General features: G+C 39.5%; 1 protein-coding gene across 1 annotated transcript in view; it reads right to left on the bottom strand.

Moving 5' to 3' along the window:
* LOC127790487 (uncharacterized) overlaps positions 1-21,806 on the bottom strand; it is a 36,035-nt gene extending 14,229 nt beyond the window's left edge. Inside the window, exon 1 of the mRNA XM_052320026.1 lies at positions 21,692-21,806. Coding sequence (XP_052175986.1) covers positions 21,692-21,805 — 114 coding nt within the window. The 5' untranslated portion in view covers position 21,806. The remainder of the gene's footprint in view (positions 1-21,691) is intronic.

Genomic DNA, 21,806 nt, shown 5'->3' with positions numbered 1-21,806 from the left:
AGTGGGTTGGTGAAGCCTTTACATTCTTGTCTCTCTCTGTTATTCTCCATCTTGAACTTTTTCAAAATCTTCTGTGCATACTTTCTTTGGCAAATGAAAATTCCTTGATCTGTTTGTGAAATATCCATGCCAAGAAAATAAGACATCTCACCTAAATTAGTCATTTCAAACTCCATCTTCATTTTAGTCTTGAATTCCTTTATCATTTTGTCACTCCTTCCAGTTATCAGCAAGTCATCAACATAAATTAACACTATTAAAACATTTCTTTCATTCAGCTTCACATAAAGAGCATGCTTAGTCTTGCTCCAATCAAATCCCAAATTGCTCAAGTGCTCATCTGCTATACCAGGCTCTTAGTGCCTGTTTCAGGCCATAAAGAGCCTTCATGAGTGAATAAACTTTGTCATTTTGGCCCTTTACAATGAACCCTTTAGGCTATTCAACATAAATTTTCTCATTCAAATAACCATTATTAAATGCAGACTTCACATCAAGCTAGAATACTTTCTAGGATTGTTGTGCTGCAAGTGTCAAGAGAAGTCTGATAGTATTATACCTTGCTATTCAAGCAACAATATCTGAGAAATCAATTCTTGCTTGCGGTGAATATTCCTTCACAACCAACCCAGCCTTTAGCTTGTTTATGGAACCATTTGGATTCAATTTGGTTCTATAAACCCACATCAAACCAATTACCTTCTTGTCATTTGGTTTGTCAACCAGCCTCCAAGATTCATTCTTATTGATCATTTATAGCTCCTCCTTCATTTCCTTTACCTAACCATGTAAGCTTGCTACTTCTTCATAAGTGTTAAGTTCCATTAGAGAGGTTGGATTGCATCTTTTGTATATCTCCGTCAAATATCTTATCCCTTTGATTGTAGTCTCAGAGTCTAATTGTTGCTTCAGCTGCATCTTGGTCATGGGAAATATTCCCCTCAATTACACTTTCCTTGTTAAACTCAACCCTTTCTCTAGTCCAATTCTAAGTGCTAACTTCATCGAACTTAACATCTGTTGCAATTACCACCTTTTTTTCTTGCAAATCAAACACACTATATGCTTTTCTATTGCTATTTTACCCTAAGAACACCCTTGTTACAGCTCTTTGCTCTAGCTTATCTCTTTTTGTTTTTGGCACATAAATGTAGCATACACTCCCAAAAACCTTGAGATGTGCTACTGAAGGTTTGACACCAAACCATGCTACAAATGGAGTCTTTCCTATTAAGGCCTTGGTTTGTAGCCTATTGAGGAGATACACTGAAGTTTTTACTGCCTTAGCCTAGAAGCTTTTAGAAAGATTTTTCTCAAACAATAAATATCTAGCCATCTCCATATAGACCTTTTTTTTTCTTTCACTTACTCCATTTTGTTGTGGAGAATAGGTGACTGTTAACTGATGATGAATTCCAGCCTCACTAAGATATTTTTTCAATTGCATGGAGGTAAACTCAGTTCTATTGTCAGACCTTAGCATCTTAAGTTTTCTTTCACATTGGTTTTTAGCAAGTACTTTGAACTTCTAAAATTCTCCAAACACTTTAGACTTCTATTTGAGAAAAAAATACACATCACATTCTGGTGTTATCATCAATGAACAATAAGAAGTATCTGCTACCATTAAGAGAGGGTGTCTTCATGGGTCCACATACATCAGTATGAATAATAGGAAGTATTTGCTACCATTGAGAGAGGGTGTCTCCAAGCTTGATTTTTAGTAAATGGCAACCTTTGTTGCTGTCCAAACTGACATACACTGCATACACTCTTGTTATCATGAACAATAGGCAAATCTTGTTCAAGCTCTTTATCATCCATATACTTTAAAGAACCATAGTTAAAATGCCATAACCTCTTATGCCAAAGACATGACTCATCAACTGAACCAACTAGAGCATTCATATTAGTTTGCTTTAAATTTATTGGAAAACATTTGTTCTTTATCAAAACAATAAGTAATTCAACACTAGTTGGATCAGTGATTGTGCATGCATTGTCTTTAAAGTGCAAAGTGTAATGCTTTTCTAGCATTTGAGGTACACTAAGAAGATTTTGAATAATGTTAGGAACATATAGGACAATCGTGCCCCTACCTTTAACTTCCACAAATTCTCAATTTCCCATTTTCACTCTAGAAAAGTCAAAGTCTTTGTTCAAGTCAATAAAGATGCTCTTATTAGGTGTCATATGATTTGAGGATCCTGAATCAACGAGCCATGCTCCATAGCTGCTGCTTACTGCATAACAGGTTAGAACAAACAAGTTCTCATCTTATTGTTGTTGTTGTAAACCTCCTTCAAAGACTTAAGCCTATTATTCTTATTGCTCTCCCTTATTCTTATATATTTTTTCCACATGTCCATATTGCTTGCAGTGTAACACCCCGCTTTTCTCTTACTGAGCGTGTCACTATGCTGGGGCCCAAAATATACATAAATTATTTTTCTCTTTCTTTCTCGATACATAACTTAAACTTTAAGTAGTGAATTCCAAACAAAACTCCCAGCAAATCATTCACAATATGCGAAAGCGATAATCGAAACCTGATATGGTACATAGTTAATTCATTTTATAACATCATAAGAATTTGTACCATATATTAACATCATATCTTCAATACTGAAATACATAAATACATTGCTATATCTCAACTCATTAAAGCATAAGATAAAACGTATCCGGTCCTGCTGAAACCATCGGCCACCCCATCGCGTGCTGTCATATCTCAACCTACTCTTTGCCTAAACTGCAAGTCTCAACTGGAACATTGAACGTTCCAGAGGCATAACCCATTAGAAGATGAAACTTCTAGTGATAGTCCAAAAACATATATATATGAATGCATGTGCAATAACATGATTAACATTTTTCCTTAATGTAACTTCCCAGGCCCACCAGCCTGGCACGAAATCCTAGGCAAATCCCGAACCTCTGCAGGATAAGCCTAACGTTATTCCATCATTACCCTAGGGGAATTATGGCTACACTCTGGGGGCGACATCTCATTCCCATGCATAAATATGAATGCGATAATAATATCATGCCATGCAATTTTCACGACTTTTCATGCAATATGACAAAATGAATATTGCATTCATAAGTAGCATGCATATATAACAATCATATCATAAATATAAGTTCTTGTGAGAAAACCACTCACTTTTGCCCAAAGACCAGGACACCTCGAAAAGCGTGCATCACCTCGATATGCGTGCCCGACATCGATTCCCGTGTCAACTCTCAAAAGTTGCACCAATCACATCATCTCGATCACCTCAATCATAAAAATGATAATTTATCACTAAATATCTCCATATTCCATTTATTTTATTTTTCCTTCCCTTTCTTCCATTTTTTTCTTCTAAAAATCCCAATAAATACTATCGAGACTATTTTCTCAAATCTAATCCCATAACAATTTATCATATGCTATGAACTTCAAAGGAAAAATACTGAACTTACCTAGACGTTGCATTTTCACGCAAAACGAGGCTCTTTGGTGCAAAAACTGAGACATCGGGAAGCCCAAACCCAAATCTTTTTGCACGGACCTCGATAAAATAATTTTGCAAATTTTTCCATAATTTTCCCAAGCCCCATGCGCCCGCTCGCGCCCACACGCGCTAGGGTGAATGGCGACACGTGGAAGGCAGCGCGTGACCGGCACGCGTCGATCGTCTTCTCCAGCGACGGTCGTGCCGGCGATCTGGTCTGACTCCACCAGCTTCTTCCTCTTGCTTAGTCGATCCGAATGGCACCCTCATTAGCCTGAAAAAGCAACCGGAAGACCCTCAATCGGGTAGCAAAAGCTTCGGCTTGGCCGTCCGCCTTTTTTTTCAGCGAGGTTTCGAAACCCCACCAAACCTTCACTAAAATGGCTCTAACTCTCCAGATAGCATCTACATCTCATGGGCTTCAAAACCCCCTGATTTTGGGACGCCAATTCGTTCATTATCGCCATCGATTTGAAGCTACCATCTCTCCCATTTTTGGCCTTCACTAACGCCTATTTATAGGCAAAATCGGGCACCCAAATGCCCTTGGGCGCCTTACCCGACCCCTTAGGAGTTCCTACCTCCCCTAGATAGGCCTTGAAACACCCTCATCCAACCACCAAACCAAGTTGCAAGCGCGCGACCAACCGACCGAACTTTTGGTTGATTTTTTTCGATTTTCGGCCACCACGATGGCTGTTGTCAACCCATCCCTTTACCAAAAGTGTTCCCCGACCATCCCTCGTGCAAACCCAGTGGCTTTCGGCGACCCTCGTGGCCTGGTCGGTTTCCCATTGTTGCCATCTTTGAGTTTTTTGCATTTTGGCCCCTTCAGTTTTGGCCTTTCTCAATTTAGCCCTTTTTACTTAACCTCTAAACTTTCCATTATTGCATTTAGGACCCTCAAGTTGTAAAACATCATTTTGATCCTCGAAGATTCCAAGAAATTATTGTTTTGACCTCCTTCTGGCAATTTCAAAAAATTACACTTAGGCCCGAATCTTCGCTTTGGCCCTAAACCTTTTCGTTTATTCTTGAAACCACTGAAGGGTTGTTTCTTATGAAAAACCGAACCCCCTCAAGTTTTCATTGACTTCCCAGAACTCGTTTATAACAATTCGGTATTGCAGCCTAATTGGCAGCTGCATTTTAGCTGTATCGAAAACTATTCTTGATCTCATTTCTTTCGATGCCATAAATAATACCTCTAAATACTCATCATGGCCATATCATTTTTCTTTGGTATCTCTACTCCAGGGCATTCCCTGCAGTTGATTCGGTCAATTTTTCAGGTTATTTAGATACCAATCTTCCTCGAAATTTCGTTTTTCTAATAAAATGCTTATTTTCAAATAATCCAAATTTCTTGGGTATTACATTCACCCCTCCTTAAAGAAATTTTGTCCTCAAAATTTTCATCAGACCGTTCAGGTAACTAAGACAATACACGGCTTATTACTCGAATACTTCAAATCAAATATCCATTTGGTCCTTGATAAACACTTTGGTTTGCATTCCTTATACGTCCAATGCTTACAAGCATGTCATGTCACTTACATAATTTCCTATTGTGTCAGACGACCACACATCTTCCACATCTTAGGCACGCACGTCTTACCCCGAAACTTTTAAGAATGCCCTCTTGCATCTCGAAAATCATAACCCTTGGGTTGACCCCAATCATAAATCATAGACAATAACACTCGTCAATCACACATGCCTTTCGTATCTCGTTTACCAGATCTAGCTAAATAACCAGGCTAGCGATAAAAACAGACGATCCATTTGGCACTATACTCAGCAGGCCAACAAGCCTCTAACATCTGACACTCACAGCTATCCACCAAGGTCGTGCGTCAGGCACCTCTTTGCCATGCCTCAGGTGATACGAAGTAGTGTAGTTGTAGTCCTCAAGGAACTCCATCCACCGTCGCTACCTCTCGTTTAGCCTTTTTTGCGAGAACCCATACTTTAGGCTCCTCGTGGTTCTTGCACACATCAAGTGTCCCACCATTTCAGTAGTGCCTCCATAACCTCAAGAGCACATACCCTAGCTACCAGCTCCAAATCATACATTGGTTTGTTTTCTTTGTGCCTTGGTGTAATCCACACGTAATCATTAGTTCATGTTGCACTAACATGCAACCCGATCCTTTTGAGCTATCACAAACTCTCACTACATTTGGCAGATCATTCTTATTAGACTCTTCTTACAAGTCATATTATGGACATAACTATTCTAGAGTGTCCCATCACTACCTTCTGACAACAGCTTACCGAAACATCTTATTTCGAAGTATCTTAGTATTCTATTTCGAAACTTGATTCCCAAAAATTTCATTTCTAACCCTACGTTGCTCCATGTTTCGAAACGTAGGGCCGGGACTATAAATACCTAAAAAGCCCCGAACTCAATTTTCGCGTGTCCGGATAATTTTTTTCTTTTTGCCAAAATCTCCGAAATAATAAAACACGTTTTTCCCATAAAGAAGAGAAAATTCTTCTTTTTTTCTTTTCTTTTCTCTTCCTTTTTCTTTTTTTTTTCTTTTTCTTTTTCTTCCTTATTTCTTCTTCCTTCCTTCCTTCCTCTACCGACCCTGCTCACAAACAGCCACCGATTGCCGTTGCCTTCCAGCGTCGCCACCACCTCCGATGGCTACCGCCGCCTCCTCTGCAACCGCTTCCATCCCCTGCTCTGCCATCGGCCGCGAGCCACGACGTGGCTTTCCCGCGCCCCCGATCGCCAATCACCATCTCCGACGGCCCAAACGACCCTCCGTCGGCCAGATTCGGCCACCGCCAGGCTTCCTTGACCGCCATCGCGACCATCATCGATTCCACTAGCCATTAACGCTACTGCCGGATCTGGGTTGTTCCGACCGGACCAAGTTTGACCCGATCCGACTCGACCCGATTTAGGTTCGACTTATCCAATGACCCATATCTGATTTGACCCATCTAATTAGATCTGACCCATCCATTTAGATCCGACTTGTATCTGATTTGTTTAGATTTAGCTAAATCCAGATCTATCATACCAAGGCACAACATACCAAGACCCTGGTCTCGATGCGGTGTCTGCGTAGTCTTAAATAGAGGATGAAATCCACAGTGCCTTTTTGCTCCTTAGTTCCGTTGTAAGGATGGTATTAATAGTTTTGTCTTCATCCGTGATATTTTTACTATCAGAAATGTCGTCAGCCTCCTAGCTCCGTTTCTGGTTAGTGACCGATTTTGGGCTTCCGATACACTCCTCTTTGAAGCTCAAGCCCGACTTCAGGATTCTGTCTATGGTTGTGTATCCCACATTCTCGCCCTTCAACAGCAGGTTAGTGATCTACAAGCGTATCGAGCTCATTTCCAGGATTTACTATTAGCATATTATTCTTCACATCCCCAACATGTTCCTCAACCTAATCAATACCCAAGCTGGAATTCCGATCTCCCCATCATCCCAGAAGACCTCCCTTATCCTAGTTTCTCGGAGGCTACTTGTAATACCCGGGAAATTATTAAGAGAATAAATGATATTTAATGAAGGGTATAACTGGAATTATCGAAAGAATAAGGCTATATGACACACTAACGCAGTCTTAGATGATTAAATCAGTCGGAGGAAGTAACCCGGACCTTAGATAGATAAAGAAAATTGTACAGTATCGACAAGTGATTCGAATTATGATTTTTAGTGATGAAAGAAGTGGGATCGGGAACAGTTTTTGGTACAGCTGTCGACCGGGCTGAGAAAATCGAATCGACGTAGGAAACGTCCAGAAGATCAACGGAGCGCGTTAAGGACTAGTATTTAATGTGTAGAACAACCCTTAAGCGATTTCGGGTTGAATCAAATGGATTTAAGGTCAATTTGACTAATCGGGCCTAAGTGCAGTTTTCTAATTTTGCCCGAGGGAGGTCAAAACGATAATCTTTCAGGAGTCTTGAGGGTCAAATGAGATGTACTAAACTTGTGGGACTTAGAGGTATATTTGGATTTATCAGGGGAGTTGTAAAAAGGGCAGAATTATCATTTGAAGAAAACAGGGGTCAAAATGCAAAAAAATGGAAAATGGCATAGTGAGAACGCAGCAAAACGGCCGCCGCAAATCTTCGCACGTGGAGGCCGAATCCGGCGATGGGACGGCCGGGGAGGAGCTGGGGGAGGTCGTATACGGCGGTGGGTTGCTTGTAGGCCAAGTTGTGGCCGGTGATTGGCCGGATTTTGGCCGGATTTCGAGTATAAAAGGAGGCCGCGGGTTTTGATTTTTGAGCTTCAAATCGATCGAGTTTTTGAATGGTTTCGGGAGAGTGAATAAGGGGCTTTTGGTCGCGAGGCATCAAGGAAGATTTTGGGAGGCTTTAGAAGCATTTTCGTCAAGTGTAGAGGCCGATTGAAGCTCGGCCGAGGGTTGGTGGCGGACCGCCATGAGCCACCTGCAACTGCCATTTTCGGGCTTTTTCCGGCGAGTTTTCGGCCTGATTTTGGTGCCATTGGGATTGATTCTTCAAGAGCTTCAAGGGGGTACCGGTTTTGCAGCCATCGGAGCAACCGCCGGTGACCGGTCTTGAGGAAGAAGACGACGCGCGTGGCTGCACGCGCCAGGCGCGTGAGGGCGCGTGTGATAGGGGCATTTTGGTATTTTTCTTCCAGTATTTTTGTTAATTTATTTTAGGAATTATTGTGTTGAAATATTTTGGAAAATAGCTAAGGAAATAATTATTTTTGAATTATCAAGGTGAAAAATGGGAGAAAAATAGAGAAAAATATGAAAAATTGAGGAAAATGGATTTTAACACTTCCTTAATTAAATATGGTGTTTAGGAAGTGTTGTGGCTCGAGGTTGCATATAAGTTCAAATATTTGGGATTTGTCACGCAAATCAAGGCATTGCACGAGGATCGAGGCGAATTCGAATACGTTCGAGGTGAGTGGTTTGATTCCAGCTTTTCCTTGTCTTGGAAGTTTTTTTGGGTGCTTGTGATGGGTTCTAGTGAGCGGTTATACCCTCCTAGACATAGATTGTTTTACAAGGCTTTTACTTATGATCATTGTGTTGATATTTGCTACATTGCATTAACTGTTTTATTTTAAAATGTTGGTGCATGGCGTGTAAATTTTCATATCATTTGGGGTCAAGTTTAATTGCATCGTTGGGTCCGTATGGGGCGGGATGGGGTCTACTTGAGATTGGGACAATGTTGATCCAGGTGAACGGGTGTCACACTGGGGCACTCGAGGGAATAATGTTAAACCAGGTGAACGGGTGTCACGACGGTGCACTCGAGGGATTAACGTTGGACCAGGTGAACGTGTGCCACAGTGGGGCATTCGAGGGATTAAATATGTCAAGGTGATATCTCGAGTTAGACGTGTCTTGCATATTTACGTTTGTCTGAGTATGCCATGCTCGTATGTCTCTCATGCATTGTATGAACTGTTTTATGCCGTCACTTAGATGTTTATCATCTAACTTGGGCTATGCCCCTGGAACGTTTAATGTTCCAGCCAGGAACTGCTGCGAGGGCAAGGATGTGGTCGATTGAGGGCCAATGGTGCTTAGTTTGTTAAGTCGTTGTAACGTTTGGAGGATTTAATATGCATTTCAGGTTGTAAATGAACAGTTCTATATAGCAATTTTATCATTTGATCTGTATTACGTATTTTGCTATGGAAATACAATGTAAGAACTATGGTGTTTTGGTATTAGTGTATCCGCTGCATTGTATTAAGACTCGTTTAGTTTAAGATTATTGATCTTGATAGTTAAACGGGCAAGACTGGGGTTCGCGGGGTTTTGTTTCTGCATGTGAAGATTGTTCTTGAAATACCGCGCGTGTTGAATTTAAAGAAAAAAAAATATCCCGAGAATACCCTTATAGTGACACGCCTGGCAAGACGGGGTGTTACAATTGGTATCAGAGCCCTAGGTTAAAACCCTAGGACTATTTGGCTAGGTTGTTGAACTTAGCATGATTAGAACTATTGAATGAGAACTTAGAACGGGATTATGGATTCTAGGAGACATTCGGAACATAGTAAAAAATGGTATGGAGACTCTAGAAAGGTGAAATTTGAGGTTTTCAATTTGAATATACTTTCAGCGTCAAGGGGAGACGAACAAGTTCTATTCACATCTTTTGGAAATTAGGAAGCTAGTGAAGAAGGTCGTCGAAATGAAAGAGATATATGATCCAAAACCTTTGAGGAATAAATACTTTGGTAATTCCGGTACAACTTGAAGTATAGTATAAAATCTCTTTCGGAAGAATCTTAGTGAATCGTCTTAGTACCCTCCCGTTTGGGACATGTTAAATAATGGTGATGTCATGCCCTGACAAAGATAAGTGAAACAACGGAGACTGTTAGGAGAACCTGTCAAGGGCGTGGGAAAGAAGAACGACTTGAAGATCTTAAGATTAAGTTAGATATCCGAATTGAGGACTCAAGAAGAACGGATTCAGTTAGGGCTAACTAGTGAAAATCCTAACTAGAGACTTAGGGGAAAGGAACTGGTAGTTCATAAAAACAAAATCCCTGCTTGGAGATTTGGGGGGTTTGTCGGTTGAAGTCTTTGAAATTATTAATTGGAGAATACTAGATTTTGCTGAGTGATGAAACGTTGGATTGGGAGTTAGCATCCAACAATATGGGTCGAATGTAAGATTGGTTCGATAAACCATAACTGAGGATTCGTAAGATTTGGAAACCGTAGGTTGGAGATCATTAGTTAAAATCAATCTCACTAAATGTTGGGATAACTGGTGGTTATTAAGAAGAAACAAGTTGCGGACGATTAGTTTGATATAACATAACCTAATTGTAAGTCAGGTTTTGATCGAATGGTATAAGGATTCAAAGGAAAGAATGACTTGGTATAGATCAAGAATCCTAAGGAACGATCCGATAAGAAACCTAGGATGATTCGATAAAAGCTTTTGAAAATAGAATTTGAGGATTTTAGGAATCCGAAATTGTTGATGGGGATATTGAGATAGAGAAACCGGAATTGATGACAGTGGAAATAAGGAAATAATACCTTAAGAAAACAACTCATAGGGACGAGTCGTATGGTTTCATATGTTATTCAAAGACAAAGAGAGTTAAGGCGTAGATTTAAGTTTTATGGAAGTTTTGGGAGATGATAGAAAAAAAAAAAAAGAAACTATATCGAGGATATTAGTTTAAGATCAGACGAGGAAAATAAATCGGAACTAATTGAGGATCGAATTCTTGTTTGAAGTGTTTAGAAGTTTTTCTCGGTAGTAATTGGCTTGAATAAAATGCTCTAGGTTATAGTGGGAATTTTCCTTTTGAGTGAAATTTTGATGATTTAGGATTTTGGAATTTCAAATAGTGACTACGAGACAAAGAGGGATTGATTGTAAATCAGCTATAGTTAGGATCAAGTTACGACCGAAAGTTATTAGGATGTAAAACGTAAAGTTTTGCATGCTTCGAGGACTAGAATTTTTCCTTGGAAGTTGAAAGAATCTTTGACTTATAGGGAATTTGCAGAATAAAACCTTATGTGAATATATGGGGTTTGCAAACGATATAAGGATCACTGATAAAATAAAGATCGGTAATTTAGGACGAATCTTGGAGACTAGAAAAATTTTGATAAGAGAATTTTGAGTTTGATTTGATGTTAAATTTATGCGTACTGTATACACTTGGAGATAAAAAGATATTTTAACTTATGAAGATGATGCTATTTTAATCTTGAAATGACCCTAGTCGATTTAAGAAGATTCAAATACAAAAGAAGATAGTTAGCATAACAATGATTGTCAAGGATCGAGGGGTAGTCATATAAGTCTTTGCATGAGTTTTAAGGCACCAAGCAATGAGATAGGCTTGCTAAAGCTTGATTAAGGTCGTAAAGATATCTTGGGATTTGATTAGGTCTTAGCAAAATTGAAGTTGGTCCGAATAGATTCAAAGAAATAGGAATGATTGACATAATGACCTATATAGTGAGTGGTAGTTGAAAGTCAATCGTGGAATAAACATATAAGGAGAATGAAATTTCTAAGCCAATCTTGTGATAGATTAAGCATACGGCAGTGATGAGAGTATGGTTGAACGATCTAGTATAAGTTTAGAAAATAATAAATTGGAAATACAATTGATGTTGGAGTGTTTGATAAATTATGAATGTCTGCAAGAGCAGCAACAGGAGCACAAGGTTCCGTCACATGCGTAACAAATTTGGAAAGTAAAAGAGATTAAATTGTGAGAAAGGAATCCGAAGTCTTAGGAATGGTTAGGATAAGGGTGCTCGATACGATTGAGTGTTACTCTAGAAAAGAACATTAGGAATCCAAAAGATCAGGGAATTGGATTAGTACCAATAGAACCACTGTAGCTCTCAGAGATGGAATGAGGAATTCTAGCATAATGATAACACCATTGGTGTTGGTCTGTAACAATGGGTCTGAGCCTAGGGACCAAGGCAGAGGACTGGTGGTTGGCTCGCGGTTTAGGGTGTGATACCTACGAGTCGGAGCAACACAGTGAACTGTGGAGACGGTCAGGTGCCAAAGTTTGGGCGACACTGAGGATGTTATGTATGGTTTAGAGTCTAAGTTCCAAGGGACCAGAGCATCGTGGCAGGATCCCTAAATCATTATGGAAAGGTTGAAGGATTGGAAGATGACCTAAGCAGGTTAATTGCTATATGGATTATGGTAGTCAATAATAATAAAAAAAAAAGAATCGAAAGAAGGAAAGTAATCTCGAGTGACGAAACAATGTTTGGCAAGCTGTTAACAGAGATTTGTAAAGAATTCTTCTAGGATAATTACGTTCATGACAGAAATTCGTAAAGTAAGGTTACTAAGAAGTGATGAATACACTCGGGAAATTCAGGAGTTGTGGTGAAAAAGTAATATTGCTCCTAGGTCGAGGTAGCTCCTAACTAGGAATGGAGTAATCCTTGGAATAAACATGTGCCGTGAAATTTCTTAGGAAAAAAAATATATATATATATATGTTTCCTGATTAAGCAAGAGGTGGGACGATTGTTTTCTAGATATAGTTTTGGGAGGAATTTAATTATTGTTATCGACTTGGCTCTTAGTTTAGTATACTTAGGTACCCTTGAGAACATGAGTTGATGGATTGAAAGAGACAAAATCAACATAGGGATATGGTAAGTTATGTGTTGATGGGTAATTGAAAGTGTTTTTCTCGAGAGACATGCTGTGATTTGAGAAAACATATGAATAAGTTGTTATAATGAAAGACGAGAGTTTTTAGTTCCACTACGAAAATTTATTTGAGATGCAAGACAGTAGGTTAAGCTATTATAATTATGTTAGGTATTGCTAAAGACCCAGTGAGAATCAAAAGCTAACCAGAAAGGTTTCTCTTAAAGAGTTGTGTGAAAACTAGATCGCCTAAGAAGGACGAGATTAGGTCTACTCCTAGAATTGGGGATAACAGGAATCTTGTTTGACTCAATAGAGAGATTATTCTCATATGGAGAAATATGGGAAGCACCGTTGGATTGAAATGGAACACTTAGCGGTGTTAAGTTGAGGAGCCACAAATAAAGGACGTGTATAATTATGGAAGATTGTCGAAAAATTGAAACGACACCGGAGTTCTGAGCTGAGATAAATTGATCTGATTGATGGATAGTGTTTGGAAGAGAAATAGTAACATGTTAGGATGTTAGGCTGTTGTAAGAGAAATTACCCCTAATTGAGAGACTTAAATGGATAATTTGCATGACCAGCCGTAAGAGGCTGAGAAATTACCCCTAAAGATAATATGCGATCGAGATAATTGAGAGAAAAATACGCTGAATAAGTTCAATGTTATCAATTTATGTGCCATCATGGCCGCCGAGTTAGTTCAACCTTGGTGTGATCATTGGGTTGGGAGATTTAGGAGCCAGATAAAATATATTTTGGGAACACGATTGGGAATGGTACTGGGTTTTATAAATCATTTTGGGAATTGAGTAGCCGCCGACATGGAACTACAACGGGATATTCTGGAAGATCAGAAATGAGTCTGGTAAACCCAACCCTATGAAAATAAAAGTTATGAATAATTACTAGGAACTAGAAATGGTATATAGGGCATTACACTTGGGAGTCATTAACACCGGTGGTGATACAATTGTCACAGACCAAATTTCGAGGACGAAATTTATTAAAGAGGGGGAGAATGTAATACCCGGGAAATTATTAAGAGAATAAATGATATTTAATGAAGGGTATAACTGGAATTATCGAAAGAATAAGGCTATATGAGACACTAACGCAGTCTTAGATGATTAAATCAGTCGGAGGAAGTAACCTGAACCTTAGATAGCTAAAGAAAATTGTACAATATCGACAAGTGATTCGAATTATGATTTTTAGTGATGAAAGAAGTGGGATCGGGAACAGTTTTCGGTACAGCTGTCGACCGGGTTGAGAAAATCGAATCGACGTAGGAAACGTCCAGAAGATCAACGGAGCGCGTCAAGGACTAGTATTTAATGTGTAGAACAACCCTTAAGCGATTTCGGGTTGAATCAAATGGATTTAAGGTCAATTTGACCAATCGGGCCTAAGTGCAGTTTTCTAATTTTGCCCGAGGGAGGTCAAAACGGTAATCTTTCAGGAGTCTTGAGGGTCAAATGAGATGTACTAAACTTGTGGGACTTAGAGGTATATTTGGATTTATCAGGGGAGTTGTAAAAAGGGCAGAATTGTCATTTGAAAAAAACAGGGGTCAAAATGCAAAAAAATGGAAAATGGCATAGTGAGAACGCAGCAAAACGGCCGTCGCAAATCTTCGCACGTGGCGGCCGAATCCGGCGATGGGACGGCCGGGGAGGAGCTGGGGGAGGTCGTATACGGCGGTGGGTTGCTTGTAGGCCAAGTTGTGGCCGGTGATTGGCCGGATTTCGAGTATAAAATGAGGCCGCGGGTTTTGATTTTTGAGCTTCAAATCGATCGAGTTTTTGAATGGTTTCGGGAGAGTGAATAAGGGGCTTTTGGTCGCGAGGCATCAAGGAAGATTTTGGGAGGCTTTAGAAGCATTTTCGTCAAGTATAGAGGCTGATTGAAGCTCGGCCGAGGGTTGGTGGCGGACCGCCACGAGCCGCCTGCAACTGCCATTTTCGGGCTTTTTCCGGCGAGTTTTCGGCCTGATTTTGGTGCCATTGGGATCGATTCTTCAAGAGCTTCAAGGGGGTACCGGTTTTGCAGCCATCGGAGCAACCGCCGGTGACTGGTCTTGAGGAAGAAGACGACGCGCGTGGCTGCACGCGCCAGCTTCCACGCGCAGACACGCGCCAGGCACGTGAGGGCGAGTGTGATAGGGGCATTTTGGTATTTTTCTTCCCGTATTTTTGTTAATTTATTTTAGGAATTATTGTGTTGAAATATTTTGGAAAATAGCTAAGGAAATAATTATTTTTGAATTATCGAGGTGAAAAATGGGAGAAAAATAGAGAAAAATATGAAAAATTGAAGAAAATGGATTTTAACACTTCCTTAATTAAATATGGTGTTTAGGAAGTGTTGTGGCTCGAGGTTGCATGTAAGTTCAAATATTTGGGATTTGTCACGCAAATCAAGGCGTTGCACGAGGATCGAGGCGAATTCGAATACGTTCGAGGTGAGTGGTTTGATTCCAGCTTTTCCTTGTCTTGGAAGTGTTTTTGGGTGCTTGTGATGGGTTCTAGTGAGCGGTTATACCCTCCTAGACATAGATTGTTTTACAAGGCTTTTACTTATGATCATTGTGTCGATATTTGCTACATTGCATTAACTGTTTTATTTTAAAATGTTGGTGCATGGCGTGTAAATTTTCATATCATTTGAGGTCAAGTTTAATTGCATCGTTGGGTTCGTATGGGGCAGGATGGGGTCTACTTGAGATTGGGACAATGTTGATCTAGGTGAACGGGTGTCACACTGGGGCACTCAAGGGAATAATGTTAAACCAGGTGAACGGGTGTCACGACGGTGCACTCGAGGGATTAACGTTGGACCAGGTGAACGTGTGCCACAGTGGGGCATTCGAGGGATTAAATATGTCAAGGTGATATCTCGAGTTAGAAGTGTCTTGCATATTTACGTTTGTCTGAGTATGCCATGCTCGTATGTCTCTCATGCATTGTATGAACTGTTTTATGCCGTCACTTAGATGTTTATCATCTAACTTGGGCTATGCCCCTGGAACGTTTAATGTTCCAGCCAGGAACTGCTGCAAGGGCAAGGATGTGGTCGGTTGAGGGCCAATGGTGCTTAGTTTGTTAAGTCGTTGTAACGTTTGGAGGATTTAATATGCATTTCAGGTTGTAAATGAACAGTTATATATAGCAATTTTATCATTTGATCTGTATTACGTATTTTGCTATGGAAATACAATGTAAGAACTATGGTGTTTTGGTATTAGTGTATCCGCTGCGTTGTATTAAGACTCGTTTAGTTTAAGATTATTGATCTTGATAGTTAAACGGGCAAGACTGGGGTTCGCGGGGTTTTGTTTCTGCATGTGAAGATTGTTCTTGAAATACCGCGCATGTTGAATTTAAAGAAAAAAAAAATATCCCGAGAATACCCTTATAGTGACACGCCTGGCAAGACGGGGTGTTACACTACTCTTCCACCTTACCCTGACAAAACTAGTAGTAGCCAGATGCCACTCCCTGATGACATCGATGAGCTGAGACCTATCGTGTTTGACAACCATCGTCGTCCTTGAGCATCAACCACGTTATCAGTTTTATGGTTTGCCCCTTTTCCTTTGAATAATTGTATGGATTGATCTGCTGTAACTGTTTGAACATATGGAATGAATATTATGTTTTTAACACTTTTAACGTTTCATTCCCTTGTTTTACCCTCGATTGCATATTGATCATAAAATGTCTCAGCCTCTTGCAGTTGTTTTAATAATTCATCAAATCGAGATAAAAAACATCGGCTCTTAATTATCACCTGATAATTCACATCCTTAATCAAGTCACACATAGCTAAGCATCCCATAACCTCAAGCTATCATTGGCAATTTCATCACTAAGAAATAATCCCATTAATTCTTTCGAGACTATATCCTGGTATTTTCCATCTTTCTTACGATTTTTCACTGACCGCAAGTACCTGTACCTCATATCAGTAGGCTCCTTTATTTTCATAACTTGTTGACATCATTTTAATGATTGTCTAGCTATACATCTCCCAATTTGCCTACCAGGCTATCCAGACTAACCGTCTAGCCATACATGAGTTTCATTCTCCAAAATTGAAAATCTCGGATCTTCAATCGATCTAGGTCTGCAGCTTCCCTTACTCGACCTGTTATTTTGGGACATTTGCCATTACTTGATTCTCTCAATCACATCAAAGATTCGCACATTTGCTATGTCTTCAACAATTCCTTTCTGATACCAATTGTAACACCCCGCTTTTCTTTTACCGAGCGTGTCACTATGCTGGGGCCCAAAATATACATAAATTATTTTTCTCTTTCTTTCTCGGTACTTAACTTAAATCTTAAGTATCGAATTCCAAACAAAACCCCAAGCAAATCATTCACAATATGCGAAATCAATAATCAAAACCTGATATGGTACATAGTCAATTCATTTTATAACATCATAAGAATTCGTACCATATATTAACATCATATCTTCAATACTGAAATACATAAATACATTTCTATATCTCAACTCATTAAAGCATAAGATAAAATGTATTCGGATAGACAAAATTTTTGGGACCTCCTACTTAATCCATCGGTCATGTCATCACGTGCCATCATATCTCAACCTACTCCTTGCCTAAACTACAAGTCTCAACTAGAGCGTTGAACGTTCCAGGGGCATAACCCATTAGAAGATAAAACTTCTAGTGAGAGTCCAAAAACATATATATATATATATATAAATGCATGATGCAATAACATGATCAACATTTTCCCTTAATGTAACTTCCCAGGCCCACCAGCCTGGCATGGAATCCTAGGTAAATCCTAAACCTCTGCAAGATAAGCCTAACGTTATTCCATCATTACCCTAGGGGAATTACGGCTACACTCTGGGGGTGACATCCCATTCCCATGCATAAGTATCAATGTGACAATAATATCATGCCATGCAATTATCACGACTTTCCATGTAATATGACAAAATGAATATTGCATTCATAAGTAGCATGCATATATAACAATCATATCATAAATATAAGTTCTTGTGAGAAAATCACTCACCTTTGCCTAAAGACCAGGACACCTGGAAAAGCGTGCATCACCTCGATATGCGTACCCGACCACGATTCTCGTGCCAACTCTCAAAAGTTACACCAATCACATCATCTCGATCATCTCAACCATAAAAATGATAATTTATCACTAAATATCTCCATATTCCATTTATTTCATTTTTCCTTCATTTTCTTCCATTTGTTTCTTCTAAAAATCGCAATAAATACTATCGAGACTATTTTCTCAAATCTAATTTCACAACAATTCATCATATGCTATGTACTTCAAAGGAAAAATACTGAACTTACTCGAATGTTTCATTTTCAAGCAAAACGAGGCTCCTTGGTGCAAAAACGAGACGTCGGGAAGCCCAAACCCAAATCTTTTTGCACGGACCTTGATAAAATAATTTTCCAGATTTTTCCAATATTTTTTCAGAATTTTCCCAAGCCCCGTGCACCCACTCACGCCCATACGCGCTAGGGCGACTGGCGGTGCATGGAAGGCAGTGTGTGACCGGCACGCGCCGGTCGTCTTCTTCGGCGACGGCCGTGCCAGTGATCTGGTCTGACTCTACCAGCTTCTTCCTCTTGCTTAGTCGATCTGAATGGCACCCTCCTTGGCCTGAAAGAGCATTCAGAAGACACTCAACCGGGCGGCCAAAGCTTCGTCTTGGCCCTCCGCCTCCTTTTCTGACGAGGCTTCGAAACCCCCACCAAACCTTCACCAAAATGGCTCTAACTCTCCAGATAGCATCTACATCTCATGGGCTTCAAAAGCCCCTTATTTTGGGATGCCAATTTGTTCATTATCGACGTCGATTTGAAGCTACCATATCTCCCATTTTTGGCTTTCTCTAATGCCTATTTATAGGCAAAATTGGGCACCCAAATGCCCTTGGGCGCCTTACCCGACCTCTTAGGAGTTCCTACCTTCCCTAGATCAGCCTTGAAGCACCCTCATCCAACCAGTAAACCAAGTTGCAAGCGTACGACCAATCAACCAAACTTTCGGTCAATTTTTCTCGATTTTCGGCCACCACGATGGCTGTTGTCGACCCATCCCTTTACCAAAACTGTTCCCCGACCATCCCTCATGTAAACCCAATGGCTTTTGGTGACCCTCGTGGCTTGGTTGGTTTCCCATTGTTGCCATCTTTGAGTTTCTTGCATTTTGGCCCTCTAGTTTTGGCCTTTCTCAATTTGGCCCTTTTTACTTAACCTGTTAACTTTTGATTATTGCATTCAAGACCCTCAAGTCCTAAAACATCATTTTGACCCTTGAAGATTCCAATAAGTTATTGTTTTGACCTCCCTCTGGCAATTTCAGAAAACTGCACTTAGGTCTGAATCTTCGTTTTGGCCCTAAACCTTTTCGTTTCTTCCTGAAACCACTAAAGGGTTGTTCTTTATGAAAAACTGAAGCCCCCTCAAGCTTTCATTGACTTCCCAAAATTTGTTTATTATAATTCGGTATTACAGCCTAATTGGTAGTTGTATTTTAGCTGTACCAAAAACTATTCACGATCTCATTTCTTTCGATGCCATAAAAATCATGCCTCGAAATACTTATCACGGTCATATCATTTTCCTTTGGAATCATGGCTCCAGGGCACTCCCTACAGTTTATTCGGTCAATTTTTTGGGCTATTTAGATGCCAATCTTCCCCAAAATTTAGTTTTTCTAATAAAACGCTTATTTTCAAATAATCCAAATTTCTTGGGTATTACATGCAGGATCTGCATTGGACTCCAGGTCTAAACCAACACTAGTTTGGTGAATGACCCTTCTTATTGCAATAGGGACATGGCTTGTACCTTCCTTTCTTGCCTCTTTCTTTACCCTCTTGTGTTTCTTTCTTTTCTTTGTCTTTTCTGCCACCATTCAACTTATTTCCTTTATTGGTGTATGGAGCTTTTCCCTTCAGCTGAGCCAAGAAAGCTCATTCCACAACTTCTTCTTGCCTGATCGACCTCTTCTGCTCTTGTGCTCGTAAGGCATTCACCAATTTTGGCAAGGTGATCTGATTAAGGTCTCTTGAATCTTCAAGAGAAAAGATCTTTGTCTCAAACCTTTCTGGTAAGCTAACCAACACTTTCTCCATAACTCTTTTCTTTGACAGTTGTTTCCCCAACAACATGATATTGTTCACCACCCATAAGAGTCTGCTAGCATATTCTTCAACTGTCTTAGAATCTTTCATTCTAAGCAGTTCAAATTCTCTTCTAAGATTCAAGACTTGCATCTGTCTTGTTTTTTCACTACTTTGTAACTCCTCATTTAGTTTGTCCCCTACTTCTTTAGGTGTCTCACATGCTATTATCCTGTCGAAAATAGCTTCTAACACAGCTACTTGCAAAGATGCCAAAGCCTTGTATTTCTTGGTTGACTCTTCTAAGTGATGAGTATCCTTATTCTCATTACTTTTCAATAACATTTGAGATTGGATGGAAGTTGATATGAACAAGAGAATGACAATGAGTGACATGTATATATTCTACATAACTTTACAATCAAAGGATCTTATGTGCTACAAACCAAAGGATTAAAACAATATAGAAAAAAAATAACAATACAAACAGTTCTCAAAGTATAACAATAAGGAGAAAAAACATCACCATTCATTAGTATAATAAGAACAAATGGATATCAATATAATAACCAAAGATGAAGGCAATAATGATCTAACTAAAGAAAACCAACATTATTATTTATCAGTTTCATTTGTAATTCGAGAGGCCTAGATGAAAGCCCATGAAATAGAGTCATGATGCTAGCTCAAGGGTCCTTAAAAAGGGATGAAAATGACCAATGAAAGTCACTCTCAATGAAAGGCTAAGTTTTTTATTTGATTAACACTAAGGACAATAGAGTTTGGACAAGGAAAGGTGTGAAAGGTAATACCTACTAGGATGAGGCATGAGAATTGAGGCTAAGGCACCAAACTAATCCCAACATCCCATGGTCATAAAACCAAACCATTCTTAACTTGGACAAAATAGAGTAATAGAATATTGAATAAAATTGAGTGATAAGGATAAAGATCGAATGAGGGGTAAAGGTAAAAAAATAGGCAACATGAAATAGAGGTGGCCACACAGAGAAAACATGGGTGGAGATAGCGGCTAAAGGTAGAGGAAAGATGGTGAAGGGTAAGAAAGAGATGATGCTGGATGAGGAAGGGGAAATAGTGGTGAAGGGGGACAACAACAGGTAAACGAGAGACGATGAAAGACTACAAGATGTAAAAAAGAGATGATAATGGAAGCTAGATCCCAAATCCAATTCAATCAAGGAAGAGACTTGGTGTTAAAAAGAGAGACGATAAGGGGTGAAAGGGTCATGTATGATCAAGAAAGGATTTATGGTGGCTAAAGAAGAAAGAAGGAAGACAACTATAGAGGAGAGACAGTTGGAGAAAGGAACAACCATGGAGATGGTGAAGTATCCTACTCTTAAGAGATAGGAAGGAAGAGGATGATGAACAATGGCAACAATGGGCTTTGACCAATACTAGGCATTGACTACTCATCAACTTTAGAAAGATGGCAAAAAGCTATGGCAATAGGACAAAGTCATTAATTTCACCTCTATTTAGAGAAACCAATTTTAACCCATGCATAACATGATTTTTGCTATTCGATTTTTGCTATTCAAAATTTCATATTCAAAACTATAAACATATTACTAGTATGTTCTTAATATCCAATCAAGAATAAACAATTATGTAAAAAAAAAAAAGATAATATCTTTATGCATTGCGCACACACATGCACTCGTGTGTGTGTGTGTGAGAGAGAGAGAGAAAGAGAGAGAGAGAGTGGAAGACTACAAAAAGCTTCATTTATATAAATGGACTAAAACCGATTAATTAAGTTTTTAAGTCTCACCAAAACTAAAATAATGGTCTAACCATAAGTAGCTATCTAATCCTTTTTTAATTGTTATCAATGCTAGATCTAGTAATAAAGAGAGATACCTTGACATTGGAGAGAACAAGTTTGGCATGTCTCTCTTGCCATGGTGTAAGATCTTGTTGAACATTTGACACTGTGGGAATATCAGATATTTCTGAATCATCTACAAAACACATC

Source organism: Diospyros lotus, chromosome 14 (assembly GCF_014633365.1).
Source record: "Diospyros lotus cultivar Yz01 chromosome 14, ASM1463336v1, whole genome shotgun sequence".
In the NCBI taxonomy this organism is placed as follows: domain Eukaryota; kingdom Viridiplantae; phylum Streptophyta; class Magnoliopsida; order Ericales; family Ebenaceae; genus Diospyros; species Diospyros lotus.
The sequence above is the reverse complement of the archived record's forward strand: the minus strand, read 5'-3'. Positions and strand labels throughout refer to the sequence as shown.